Source organism: Epargyreus clarus, unplaced genomic scaffold (assembly GCF_041222505.1).
Source record: "Epargyreus clarus isolate Ecla_fem2 unplaced genomic scaffold, WU_Ecla_fem_2.2 ptg000007l, whole genome shotgun sequence".
NCBI classification, from domain to species: Eukaryota; Metazoa; Arthropoda; class Insecta; order Lepidoptera; family Hesperiidae; genus Epargyreus; species Epargyreus clarus.
This window is the reverse complement of record NW_027332215.1, coordinates 6216272-6231627: the sequence shown is the minus strand read 5'-3', so window position 1 is coordinate 6231627 and position 15356 is coordinate 6216272. Positions and strand designations below refer to the sequence as shown.

General features: G+C 38.1%; 1 protein-coding gene across 3 annotated transcripts in view; it reads left to right on the top strand.

The window, feature by feature from the left end:
* LOC140743303 (peptidoglycan-recognition protein SA-like) overlaps positions 1 to 15356 on the top strand; it is a 47283-nt gene that overhangs the window by 22506 nt on the left and 9421 nt on the right. For 2 of the 3 annotated variants that reach the window (XM_073074467.1, XM_073074466.1), the window contains exon 1: positions 2149 to 2331. The exons of the other annotated variant lie outside the window; for it this stretch is intronic. In XM_073074467.1, the coding sequence (XP_072930568.1) occupies positions 2208 to 2331 (124 nt within the window). In that variant the 5' untranslated portion in view covers positions 2149 to 2207. Of the gene's footprint in view, positions 1 to 2148; positions 2332 to 15356 lie in introns of those variants that run through there. 3 annotated transcript variants of the gene reach the window in all.

Genomic DNA, 15356 nt, shown 5'->3' with positions numbered 1-15356 from the left:
TCTCCTCTTTCTCTCCTTTTCTTTTATTCTTAAGTACTCTAGCTGCTGATATATTTAAAATATGACTCATACATTATACTCATGTACACCCCTACTCTGGATCTCTTTTATATAAATATTACTTTCTTGCAATAAATTGCCTGGAAGAGATCGCTATTTAGTGATAAGGCCGCCAGTTGTACCTTTGATTATTGTGAATTATTTTGTATTTGTTACTGTTAGTTTTGTATTGTTTTGTATTGGAAAGCTAGGTTTTTAAGCTTTAAAAAAATAATAATTTTGTAACAAGAATACATCTGCGTTTTCAAATGCAGCGGCTCTGAATGCGCGCTTGGAGAGTGAGTCGATTCGCTTGCAAGCGAGCGTAGTTTAATATAATATGTTACTTGTGTAATGCGATAAAAACACAACGTATTTCGCAAGTAAAACATATTGCATTAAGTTAGATCGTTAAGTACGATTGCTAAGTCAATCTATATATTTAAAACATAAAAGAGCTCCTACCACCATAGACCCCAGGAGCCCTATTCTGGTCCCGCAACTACAAAGACACCGCGTATACTTATAGTTTAATCTACAACGAAGTTAAGGGGGGGGGGGGTAGGTCGAAAATGGCCTAAGTTGCTTCGAGAAAAGTATGGTACGGCCGTGCCTCTTTTTTTGCTCGACTTGGTGGGAGCATGGCCGTGCCCCCAGATAGCGCTAATACAATAGAAAATAAATAAATATTTAATAAAATACACATATGATATAATAAAGTTTATGTTCGTGTAATTGTATTCATATACATATAAATTTATTACTTAAATATATTTTAAAATTATATGGTTATAATGTATATAATGGTATATTGGTATATTCTAATTGAATTTACATATTTATTGCAATAATATAAAATACGCCGATCCAGGTATTTTCCCATACCTTCTCTCTTTTTACTTAACAGGCATTTTTTTCACTGGCGAATGCTACAAAATGGCGAGCTATAACATAAACATATCACGAAGAATATAGCCTGTTATAGGACATGCGTGATGCGTCGGGGCGTGTCCAGGTAACGTAGATAGATGGGGATGTCCAACGATTTCCTGATTATTCGATAAACGAAACATAAAATATCGATACTGGATTCATATGAAATATTTTAGAAAATGGATATGATTGAAGATAAACTCGACGATAAGATATTTTTTCTCCTTTTGGACGAAAAATGGTGTGAGTGATTTATTACAAAAGCGACAACTAAAATCTACACCATAAAATTTACTTTCAATGTTTAATATTTACAATGTTGCAAGTTTGCAAAAAATGCCGCAAAAATAGTAATTTTAAAAATAAGTAAGGACGCCACAGCGCACCACACATATCACACACAATCATAATATTTTTGTTTTAAATGTAACTACTCGTATTATAAAACAAAAAACACGTGTGTACTTATGTGCGCATGTTGGTGAGAAGTTATATACTTCTTTGTCATAACTGTATTTACGTCCGTCTACCCGACTGCTTAAAAATTATCCTGCGTCTCTCCCACAGATTAAGCGAATTGGATGATACTTTATATATTAAAATCCGTCAAGCCGATTGGGCTGTACGGCGTGCCAAAATTAAGACGTACATACAATACATATCACCGAAAGATCATCCTGCGCAGTCGGAAAAAAATGAACAATTGCTAGTAGCAACGCCATCTACACTGGTAATATTAAATTACTCGTACATTGTGGGACTCACATAACACTAAACGCTTAATTTTGTGTATTTAGATAAAAGATGTCGTTACGTTCGCATATTGAAAATAACACTCTCATCAGTTTTAAAAACGCGCCAAAAGAAGCTTCCAAATTTTTCACAAAACGATTTTTCCATATTATCATATCTATCGTATTGATATCATATCCTATCTTAACATATTTAAATCGATCATAATTTTATATTACTTATTGTAACGTAAGTCTCAAACGTAACTGTTTCCGTTATAAAAATATAAAAGTTAAATAAGAATTGCAAGGGATTGTCGTAACCGAAACGACGATTCATTCGATATTCATGTATCTCGATTCGGGCCGATTCGCCCGGCTATTAGTCGATGTCTTTCGACGTCCCTACGTTCGGTAGCTGCGCCCTGATAACTGCACTCTATTGATTACAGTGAGATGCAAGCCTCCACGGCATAATGTCGTTCGTACACTTTCCGCCCGACCATGCGCGGCGTTAGTCCGGGCCAGCGCTTTCTTCCATCTTTACTTGTTGAATACGCTATGAAACGCGAATATAAGTGTTATTTGTGCAACCTGAAGACCTCCGGGATCGAGTCTGGACCAAATGGTAAGTGATTTAGTGTGTGTCGATCATTTGTTTCGTATGGTTTTCGGTAACATTACGCCTACGACCTTTGGCCCGTGGGGGGGTTCCAGAGTGCTTATTATATTCAAAGGATGTGTGTCGTGTGTTTTTTGTTATTTGTTTATTTTTTATGTTTATTATACTTTAAAGTTTATATTATGAGCGCGCGTTAGCATTCATCGTCATGCCGGTTGCTGGTTTTTGCTTTCACAAAGGTAAGATTTTTAAGTGGTAGGTATAATTGTACTGTACGAGTAAGGGGCGAGTGCCATCTACTTCATTGGTGCTAAGGTTAGTTATTTATTTTATTTAATATATTGTTATGAACTTGATGCTGGGTGCTGATCTCTGCTACGCGACCAGAATGTAAGATGATAGTTTTGGATATCCGTGCGTAACTGGTGAAACACTGGCGAGCGCCATCTACCTTAAAGATACAAAATTTACATATGTATTTAATACAAGAAGCTGTTATCTTGGGCATTAAGTTCGTTTCTGGGCACACGTATCAAGATGCGGCCTATCGTAAGGTATAAATTACAGGCGGGCCAGCTGTATCTGGTGAGGCAGTGAGCGCCCTCTATTGTGTTGGCGCTGAAATATATATTAAATAAATGTAAGTACCAACGTCGCGTTCGTCGCGCCCTCTGTTGGTAGGTACTGTTATCAAGATGGCGGCCACACCATACACTTGGAATGGTAGGTTGCTGGCGAGCTACCTACGAGCGCCATCTATATTTTTGGAACACAATTTACACACGTTTTCAAATATAGAAATAAATCCTCATCTTCAACGTCGCGCCTGCTGCCGGTTACTGCACACAAAATGGCGGACATGCCATAAAGTAAGAATTTCAGATGGTCCGCTATAAAGTGTACCTGGCTATATAACTGCGAGGGCCCTCTACTAGTACTACTAGTACTAGTACATGGTGGCACAATGTTTTTAAAGTTAGAAAATATTTTCAATTTCATCGCGTCAGTTCTTTGTCTCCGCTATCGAGATGGCGAACACGCCTTAAGTTAAGACTTACGAGAAGTCCGTGCGTAAATGGTAACTATTTGACAGCGCCCTCTACATTATAGGCGCAATTGTGTTTAACTCTTTGTCTCCACTATGTCACGCCCTAAAATAAAACTTACAAGTAGTCTGTGCGAGACTGATAATTATATGAGAGCACCTCCTTCTTTATGGACACAATGTTTTTGAAGTTACAAAATATTTTCAATTTCATCATCGCGTCAGTTCTTTGTCTTCGCTATGGAGTTGGCGATCACGCCCTAAAATAAGACTTACAAAGTAGTCCTTGCGTAGCTGGCAACTATTTAAAAGTGCCCTGTACTTTATTGGCACAATGTGTTTAAAGTTAGAAAAGATTTTGAATTTTATCATCGCACTATCTCTTTGTCCGCCCCTCCCCCCCACCCCCCTCACCATTCGAGGTAGCGGTCACGCCCTAAAATAAGAACTACAGGCATTTCGTGCGTAGCTGATGACTATTTGAGAGCGCCCTCTACTTTATTGGCACAATGTGTTTAAAGTCAGAAATGATTTTGAATTTTATCATCGCACTATCTCTTTGTCCCCTGTCCCCCCCCCCCTCACCTTTCGAGGTAGCGGTCACGCCCTAAAATAAGAACTACAGGCATTTCGTGCGTAGGTGATGACTATCTGAGAGCGCCCTCTACTTTATTGGCACAATGTGTTTAAAGTCAGAAAAGATTTTGAATTTTATCATCACACTATCTTTTTGTCCCCCCCCCCCCTTTCGAGGTATCGGTCACGCCCTAAAATAAGAACTACAGGCATTTCGTGCGTAGCTGATGACTATCTGAGAGCGCCCTCTACTTTATTGGCACAATTTGTTTAAAATCAGAAAAGATTTTGAATTTTATCATCGCACTATCTCTTTGTGTCCCCCCTTTCGAGGTATCGGTCACGCCCTAAAGTAGAAACTACAGCCGCTGCGTGTGTAGCTGAAAACTATCAGAGAGCGCCCTCTAATTTATTGGCACAACGTGATTGAAGTCGGAAAAAGATTTTGAATTTAATCATCACGCTAGTTCTTTGTCTCCGCTATCAAGGTGGTGGTTACGCCCTAAAATAAGAACTACAGACGGTGCGTGCGTAGCTGATAACTATCTGATAGCGCCCTCTAATTTATTGGCACAATGTGCTTAAAATAGGAAAATATTTTTTATTTTTATTTCAATCAAATTGAGAGGGGCTCGCTGATTTCACTAGCACAGTGAACCTATGAAAACTTTTTTAAGACCATCAGGCCCGTAGATTTACCCTTATACAAAATATCATCTCGATCGCTATGCTGACTATTGCTTACTTCTATCAACATGGTGACCACGCCCTAATAATAATTTTGTTCCGGGCGTACCTGGCGAGCTAGTTGCGCCCTCTATTTCACCAGCGAGGTCCGGGCGTTAGCCTGTGACCTAGATTTAGCATATCTAGGGACTCCGGGCATAAATCAATCGCCGCGAGGGGTGGGGGATACATCTAGAATCCGAAACATGAAACACATGCCACGAGTATATGAAGTTTTTTATATCTTATATAGTAACATTACGCTTACGTACTAATACAACTAATACAAATTACTAGTTTTAGGACTATTTGAGACTACGATAAGATGTTGACTACTTGGTCTTAAGTCAATAATCCTTGCAAGACAGGACACCAATTTTGAAACTTTCTAAGACTAAAAATGAAGATTTGAAATTTCCGTTTTCCAATAAAATACGGTTATTTATTAATACAAGTATAAAATAACTACTTTATTTATATACAATAATTTCGTATGCGCGCCTATCTACATGAGCGTTTCTCTAATATTCCTTAACATATTTGGACAGATTTATAATAAAAAATATTTTAATCCTGAAAATATTTAGCTTTGTTGCGTGAAATATGAAATCATTGAAGTACTAAGAGATCTTCGCGAAACCATTAATAATAAGCCACAATCGTTTGCAGCGTAACAAAGACTTGTTGATTGTTCGTGTATTCAGATATGAAAATATTTACTTAGTTATCTGGTATATCGGACGTTTAATTGAGTCTTACTAATATTGGTACGACTTGACGTTCTTCCTGCTATTGTTCATTCAATTAAAATTTATTTCGTAAATAGCATATCAAGTTCGTTGAAAATAAAAAGTATCTAGATTTATAAAAATCTCATTTAAAATTGTACCCAGAATGATTGACTCAAACACAATCCTCGATGACTCGTGATTACCAAACTCCTATAAAAACTGCCATAGTTCTAGGGATAGTTCACCGTTGTGAGAACACGATGCAAAAAAAAATAATTATCTGATATTTTTCGCAACTTTTTTATATTAACGTTACTCCAAAAAAAAATACATTTTCATTCGCATAATACTATTCATACATATGATATTCATTAATATATCACTGTCACCTTCAACATATAATTGTGAGAAGGATTTTATATCTAAGACTGGGATTCAATGTATATGACATAATCGAAACTAATGTATTTCAACAATCTTATCTTATGATTGAACCTGAAACATGTCTGAAAAAATAAGACATTGAATATTCGCACATAAAATATGTACGTAATACATAATGTCACGACGATAATAATATAAATTCACGTGGCAATTAATATTCATGAGTTTGTCATGCATGCTGTCTTGAGCATCACATGTAGAAGAGTATAAATTCTATAAATTATTCATATTCGTACACGGCGTCGTTATGGATAGATCAATAGGGTGATGTAAAGGTATATAGGAATTGCGTCAGAACTATGAGGTGAATGCGCAATGCACCCACGCACCCCCATCCTCCACACCCCCGTGGACCCGTCCCCAGTTTGACCCGAACGTCCTAAATCTCAGCTACTAAATAAGCCTACATAAAGGTATATAGGAAATGCGTCAGAACTATGAGGTACATGCGCAGTGGCTCCACTCACTCCCATCCCCCACACCTCCATGTCCCCTATCCCCAGTATGACCTGGATGTCCTGATTCCCAGCTAATAAATAAGTCTATGTAAAGGTATATAGGAATTGCGTCAGAACTGTTTGGTGCATGCGCAATGCCCCCACGCACCCCCATCCCCCACACCCACGTGGCCCCCGTCCCAGTTTGGCCTGGACGTCCTGCTTCCGAGCTAATAAATAATTTGATATAAAGGTATATAGGAATTGCGTCAGAACTATAAGGTGCATGCGCAGTGGATCCACTCACCCCCATCCCCCATACTCCCTAGCCCCCCGACCCCAGTCTGACCCGGACGTCCTGAATCTAGCTAATTAATAAATCGATAGAATGTGGCCTTTGTTGCGAGCTAGCGCGCTAGGTTCATGAGTCTAAAACTGTAGCCCGGCCCCTCAGAGAATCTTAAAGTTTGTCTGTAAGTGTCATTTTGACATGTCTAGAAAAAGCTAAAGTTAAATTTACTTGTTTCGTTTCTAACTTCTTAATTTAACTATCACACAGAATAGTCCAACGCCACTTCAGAGTTATATAGTACAGACATGCTCAGTCAGGAATACATTATTTCAGCGGCGAAACAATAATTGACTTCGAAAAAATCTCATTCTATAATTAACAGCGAAAAGTAATCCGTTTCTTTGATTCTATCGGCACTTGTAGCTGTGACATTCAGTTGGTTCAGCTGTAACATGCGTTGATTGATAGCTCATTTCCTAAGATTATTAAGATTATACGTATTATGCTCCATACAAATAGCGAAACGGGCGCGAGCGAAACGTTTTATTTAATTTACTCTGGTAGTTCGTTTTCTATGTGAGAGTCAAATCTTGCAACTGATTTATAAACCACTTAATCCCAACCAATACAGTTGTAATTTTGCATACACTTGGGCTGTGGATGTAATGTAATGATACATGATTAGCTTAGTGATGTCATGCTAAATCTAATATGACGGAGATCTCAAGATCAAAACAATCTTTTTTATGGGCTCTCACGATATGGTTCTGAAATAAAAGTTTTTCTTCTAAAAAATTTTAAGGTACCTTTATTTTCTTACTGTCTTTGTTTACGGCACGTGAAAAGTGAAAAGTTTTTGAATGCGTTGAATATATATGTTTTGTTGTATACACGTGACAAGGAAAATAAAAACATGATTTGCTTAGTCGTCGTCTGTCGTCATGCTAAATGTAATATAACCGAGATCGCAAATTCGAAACAATCATTTTTATGGGTTCTCACGATATGGATCTGAAATAAAAGTTTTTCTTGTAAAAAAATTTAAGGTACCTTTATTTTCTTTGTTTACGTTCTTATTTGTGATCGAAGTTTACGGCACGTGAAAAGTGAAAAGTTTTTAGATGCGTTAAAAATATATTTTGTTGTATACACGTGACAAGGAAAATAAAATACTAAATAGCAAAAACATGGGAAGCCTCTCATCTGCTCCCCTTCGTCACGTGTACATCTCGCTGTATTGGCCACGTGCCAAGTTTGACTTCTTCGTCTTTGTACGAGTTCAACCTGTTGCTTATTTGATGACGGTCTACCGCACAGTTTGTTATTTGACTTTTGATCTGAAATAAAAGTTTTTTCTTCTAAAAATTTTCTAAGGTACATTTATTTTCTGACTCTCTTTGTTTACGGCACGTGGGCAAGACGGGTATCGAAAAGTTTTTAAAAATAACTCTTGTTGTATACACGTGATAAGGAAAATAAATGACTAAAGAAACAGAAACTTGGGAAGCCTCTATTCAATTCCCCTTCGTCACGTGTACATCTCGATGGCCACGTGCCAAAATTGAGTTCTTCGTCTTTGTTCGCTTTCGACACGTGTTCAACTTATTATTAATTTGACGACGATCTAACACGCTGCTCATCTAGGGTCAAATAACACTGTTAATATGCTGCGCTCGCATATCACTTCTTAAGTTTTCTTTGTTTGATATGATAAATCTCGCTCGCTCTTTGTTTGATCGCTGTCACGACATGTGGTTCTCCAAGGAAAAATCTTTATGTGACAAGATTCAAGCGACAAAGTAGGTACAAGGCATTTTATTTTTGATTTACATGCCATTTTTAATTTCCCCTTAAATTCAAAAGTAACATTTTGTTTTAGTGAACCTAGCAGGTTTCAGACGTCATAGGCACCGTTCTATCGATTTATTAGCTGCTATTCAGGACGACCTGAAGAGGGAGGAAAGGGGAAAGGGGGTGCATTGCGGATGTACCCTATGTAATAAAATGACGCAGTGCCTATAATGTACTTCGGTATATAACTTTGCCCCCCTCTATAGCGTAAACACCCCCTAGGTCAGGCGGTACAGGGCACATTCTATCGATTTATTAGCTGCTATTCGGGACGCCCGGGCAAAGAGGGGTGAAGGGGGAGGTGGGTGCATTGGGGAGAAAGGGGGGAAGTGGGTGCACTGCGACATTTACCGGTATATAATAAAGTGACGCAGTGCCTATGTACTCTCGGTACATAACTTCGTCCCCCTCTATAGCGTCGACTTGTATGACTATGAATATTATACTTCCTCTTTAATGGTGTGATGTTTAAGATAATTATGATAAACTCATAGCAGGTGTGAAGTTTATCACGGGAATAGGACATCTCCGCGTTTCAGCATGACAAGATTAAGGCGATAATATTATTGCCTTAATCTTTTAAGTTATTTTATAACTATAATATATATATGTCGTTATAAAATAAAAAATCTCGCGCGCGTTCGTTTCGCTGTCTATATGACTGAGGCCTTGCAGAGCTATTGTAGCTCGGTACTACGCTACGCATTTGCATAATACGCATCGCTATGCATTTAAAGCAAGTGTTAAATGCGACTGCAGTTTGATACGTATACCTAATTACCTATCTACCTACTTATATTAATAATTGTGCTATTTTTCTAGTTCTTTTTTCATACGATAAAAGTTACAAACGAGCATGTAGTCCACCTGACAGTAAATGACCACTGCCGCCCATGGACATTTTAAATATAAAATAACACCAAATAAGATTAGATTTTTTCTTACGATCGGTCACAGATGTATCGCCATTCCTAAGGACTAAGTTTTACTAAGTACATTCATCAGCGCCTTTTTTATAAGATTGCAGTGGCAAACGTGTCACCTGTAACTATACCCAAATCGAGCAGTGGTCATCTCTGAAGTCGAACACAGATCGATTGAGCTTTACCACTTCACCGGACTAAGACCCTCGCCTGATATGCAAATCAGCTGGTATCCACACCTTTCCATCGAAACAAAGAACCTGCTGAAATGTACTTTTCGTACACTTCGTATATAATATTTATACATAATCGATGTCGTGATATTTCATATGGCTGTCTCGCCTGTATCGCCTTTGTCCATATCTATTTTGGGCACAGACACCACCCCTTATACGCTAGATGCATAGGTACAGCGGTATGTAACCTACGTCCGGTCAGACTCACCCCCCCGTTCTCCCTCATAAATAATCGATACTACATCGAAAGCACTGGCGCTATTGCGGGCAGTTTATGCATCTCAGCGTTATTATGATGTTATATGAAATGGTTGAAAGATTTTTAAGATATGACCAAGAAAATAAACTTAACTTTTATACACCGGCTCCACACAAGCATTCAATGTAACATGAGGAAAAGTGCATAAATACTCAGAACTAGAAAAAAAAATTAAACCATTGATGCCGATGTCTAACTGGCTAGCTATGTCCGATAACTATAGTCATCTGAATCTGAATGTTTTGAGTACCACATCACCGATGTACATGTGTCTGACTGTAACAGCGCAGCTGTGTAGGATTTGAAAAAAATATTTCATAGGTTTAATAAAATATTATTAATGCGAATATCAACTGAAAGTTTCTTCTGAGAAGAATACCTGTAAATACCTTGTTTTTTAAAACATTTTTAATATACGTTTATTTTGTTTTGTACGATGTCGCGTGAACATTATCACGTAGAAATGCGAAAACGAACTGTTTTCCTAGATTAACACGCTATGAAAAACGGTTAGAGTGAGGAAGCGAAACGTAAGCAAAGCGATCCGAATGTTTTTGTTTACGAGCTATTCGGCACGTGGATAAGACTGGTATTGAAAAGTTTTTGAATGCTTTAAAAATATATTTTGTTGTATAAACAAACGTGACAAGGAAAATAAATGACGAAAAACCGAAACTTGGGAAGCCTCTCATCAATTCGTCTTCGTCACGTGTACATTTCGCTGTTATGGCTACGTGCCAAGTCTTCAAAAAATTATCAATTTTTCCGAATTGAAATAAACATCTCCTTTTCGTATACATCCTCTCCATATTAAAAAAATATCAGTGCCGTGATATACCGATATGTATGTTTAGTCTGCCCCGTCTGTATCACCCATCTCCATATCTATTTTGTGCACAGATGCCACCCCTTATTCGCTTGATGCATAGGTACAGCGCTATGTAACCTACGTCCAGCCCAGACTCCCGGCTATCCCCCCGTTCTCCCTTATAAATAATCGATACTAGATTGGAAGCACTGGCGCTCTCGCGGGCGTTTGCTGCATTTTGATGTACAGTCTCGGCGTTACGTATAGAAATGTCTGGACGATTCTTAACATAGGACAAAGAAACATGAAACAGTGTCATTCCGGGCGTGCCTACAGAAGTCCAAGCGAAAACTTGAACAATTACGTGAGTATTTTTGAATCGTCAAGGAATCGGTTACGGTAACAGTGTCGCGTATTCATTGTTTTTTTTCCACTTCAAATAATACCCAACGCGTCTAAAGAAGTTTTCTCTCCAAACATATTTTTCATAAATGAAATTTTTTTACACTCAGCCTCACACAAAGATACAGTGTGTCCTGGCCATGGACACATGAGGACGAGTACATAAATACCAAAAACTAGAAAAATAATCTAAATGATTAATTCCGATATCTTACTGGCTAGCTAGGAAGGTCGCAAGATTAACTTCTCATCGGACTTAAAAAATAATCGATGTCGTGATATTTCCTTTGTCTCGGCTGTCTCGTCTGGACCGCCTACATCCATATCTATTTTGTGCAAAGCCGCCACCCCTACGCGAGATGCATAGGTACATTATAGAACCTACTAGATCCAGACTCCCCGCTATCCCCCCGTGCTCGCTAATAAATAATCGATACTACGTTTGAAGCACTGGCGCTCCTGCGGATGCTTTAGGCTCTTATTAAGGTGGCTTTATTCATTGTGAAGGTGATAGAACCCGTTGTGGTTCGACTTCGGTGGCACCACCGCCACACCTATTTCTGCCTATTAACAGCAGTGTTAAGCACTGCTGTGTTCCGGTTTGAAGGGTGTGGTAAGGGAGACATACTTTTCTCAGGCCTACCACCTTAGTCCTCAGGGGTAGCAGCGCATCTGTGGCTGACTTCTGGTAGAAATATCAAATCCTATCTGGGGTTGATTACAGATGTCCATGGGCGGCAGTAGCCACTTCCCATCAGGTGGACTGCATGCTCGTCTGCTTCATTGTTTTTTTTTCCACTTCAAATAATACCCAACGCGTCTAAAGAAGTTTTCTCTTCACACATCTTTTTCATGAATGACATTTTTATACACTCAGCCTCACACAAAGATACAGTGTGTCCTGGCCATGGACACATGGGGACGAGTACATAAAAACCGAGAACCAGAAAAATAATCTAAATCCTTAATTCTGATGTCTCAACTCGCTAGCTAGGGAGGTTCGATGATGAACTCTAGTCATCAAATACTGAATCTTTTGTGTTTCACAACTCGCATCGGAATCGTGACGACTGTCACACGAGGCAAAGCATTTATGTATGTAACAAAGTATGTAACGATTTTTTCGGAAAATTATCAAATTCGAGAGATTCTTTGTATATTTATAGTGTCCACAGAAATCTTCTATTCGTATACGCCCTCTCAAAATTCTAAAATAATCGATGCCGTGATATTTCCTTTGTTTCGGCTGTCTCGTCTGGACCGCCTACCTCCATATCTATTTTGTGCAAAGCCGCCACCCCTTCGCGAGATGCATAGGTACATTATAGAACCTGCCAGATCCAGACTCCCCGCTATCCCCCCGTGCTCGCTAATAAATAATCGATACTACGTTGGAAGCACTGGCGCTCCTGCGGATGTTGTATGCATTTTGATGTACGATCTCGGCGTTAAGGTATTATGAACTGATATGAAATAGAACAAAGAAAAATTATAATAAGTAATTAATAATTAACTTTTTCTTACACTTACGTTTATAACACCACAGCCACACTAGGATACAGTGTCGTGGCGATGGACACATGTGGATGGGTACATTAATACCCATACCTAGAATAGAAACGTATCTTATTCAGATGTGGTATTGTATAGCTAGCTAGGGAAGTCCGTTGACTTGGGATCTTTTGTGTATCATAATTCACACGGGCATAGTAGCCAGTGTGTAAGGCGGTTAGTTCATCTAGTGCTCCTGAAATATTTTCCCCAAGAGAAATATAATATGTCCATGTATTTTGTACTAGTTCTGAACAGTCGCGTCGACAATTAAAGAGATGATACTTATATATAGTACTTGGTACATATAAAAATAATAATAAAGTCATTGTTGATATGGCAAAATCTTATTATAGTATATAATTATTTTTATAAGGGTGGAGAATGAGCCGCTTGATATTGTTTGCTAAAAATAAAGTTTAAAAATAAAACTATAAAATATAAGCCCCAATGACAATATATTGACATTATAAATTATGTTGGAGAAATGTCGTACTAGAAGAAATGTATGACCATATGTGGGAAATATTTCAAAAGCAATAGATGGTCTAACCGACACGAAGCAACACATTTTTACTAACAGGGAAACATATTTAATAGATTCGAAATAATACGAGTATAAATGAAAATTTCGTAATTTTGTCAAGATTTGCTTCTTGTTTGTAGTGTCCATATAAATCTCCTTTTGCTCATACATCGTTTTCAATGTCTTAAGTAATCGGTGATTTTTATATCCATATCACTGTTTAGCGTGTCTTGTCTGTATCGCCTATATCCACATCTATTTTGTGCAGATGCCACCCCTTATATATTCGATGCATAGGTGAAACATTATATAACCTACGTCCAGGTCAGACTCATCCCCCCGTCCTCCCTATTAATAAATAATCGATACTACATTGGTGGCAGCACTGGCGCTCTCGCGGGCGCTTGATGCAATTTGATGTGAACTGAAATGATTGAAGATTTTTAACAAAGACCAAAGAAAATAAATTTTCTTATAATTGAAGTTTTCTACATTCAGCTCCTCCAAAATACGATTCTGTGTCATGGCCCTATACGAGGAAGATTAAAATATTCAAAACTAGAATAGAAATCTTAAGTATTTATTCAGATGTGTACATAACTAGCTAGAGTGGTCCAATGACTAGCTCATAGGACTCTAAAACTTTTATCAAAACAGTGATATTGTGACGTCTACGAGGAAACACATTTTAAGTAACAGCTAAACAATATTTAATTAGTTCCTATATAATATTACTATGTTTTCGTAGTATAAGCTAGAGTGATTCTTTGTTCGTGGTGTCCATCGAAAGCTCCTTTTCCTATACTCTCCACTGTATCGCCTATATCCATATCTACTTTGAACGGTTGTCTATCTTTTACACTACATGCATACGCACTGAATTATATAACCTACGTCCAGGTCAGACACATGCCCCCATCCTCCCTATGAATAATCGATACTACATTGGCGGCAGCACTGACGCTCTCGCGGGCTCTTGATGCATTTTGATCTAAACTGAAAGGGTTGGAAGACAAATAAAATAACATAATAAAATAAATTTCCTTATAATTGAAGTTTTCTATACTCAGCCCCACAATATGATTCTGTGTGTCATAGCTATATATGAAGAAGATTAAAATATTCTCAACTAGAAAACAATCTTCATTATTTATTTAGATTTCTACCTAGCCAGCTAGGTAGGTCCGATGATTAGCTAGTACGGCTCGTAAACTTTTATCAAAATTCATACCGGTATTGTGATGTCTACGTGACAACACATTTTAAGTAAATACTAAAAACAATTACTTTTTTAGTAATATTCTCAATCCAGGCAGATTCTTTGTTTGTGGTGTCCATCTAAATCACCTTTTGCTATACATCCTTTTCAATGTCTAAAGTAATTGGTGCTGTTATATCTCCATATGGCTGTTTGGACTTTCTCGTCTGTATCGCCTATATCCATATCTATGTTGTACATGTGCCACCCCTTGTATACTAGATGCATAGGTAAAGCATTATATAACTTACGTCCAGGTCAGACTCATCCCCCCGTCCTCCCTATTAATAATCGATACTACAGGAGGCAGCACTGGCGCTCTCGCGGGCGTTTCCATGTCCATGCATGTCCATATCTATTTTGAACGGTTGCCTCTCCTTATATACTACATGCATTGGCACTAAATTATATAACCTACGTCCAGGTCAGACATCCCCCCATCCTCCCTATAAATAATAATCGATACTACATTGGTGGCAGCACTGACGACCTCGCGGCCGTTTGATGCATTTAACCTGAACAGAAATGGTTGAAAGATTTTTAACAAAGGGCAAAGAAAATAAATTTCCTTAAATTGAAATTTTCTAAACTCAGCCCCACACTAGGATTCAGTATGTCATTGCATGAAGAAGAGTATGCAGTATGATATTGACAACTAAATTATAAATCTTAATAAATTAATTGAGACGTCTACCTAACTACCTCGATAATTACCTGACTAGCTTGTAGGCCTCCAAATCTTTTGAGTATTAAAATTAAGTTTTTTTGTGACAGCGAAACGTACTTAATATGTTTCTATATAATATTAATATTTGAAGGTGGTGGATCCCTTTGTGTTTCGACTCCGGCGGCACTACCGCCACATCTATTACTGCCTCATAATAGCAGTGTTATACGCTGCTGTGTTCTAGTTTGAAGAGTGTTGTAAGGGAGACATAGTTTTCTGAAGCGTTCCAGCTTAGTCCT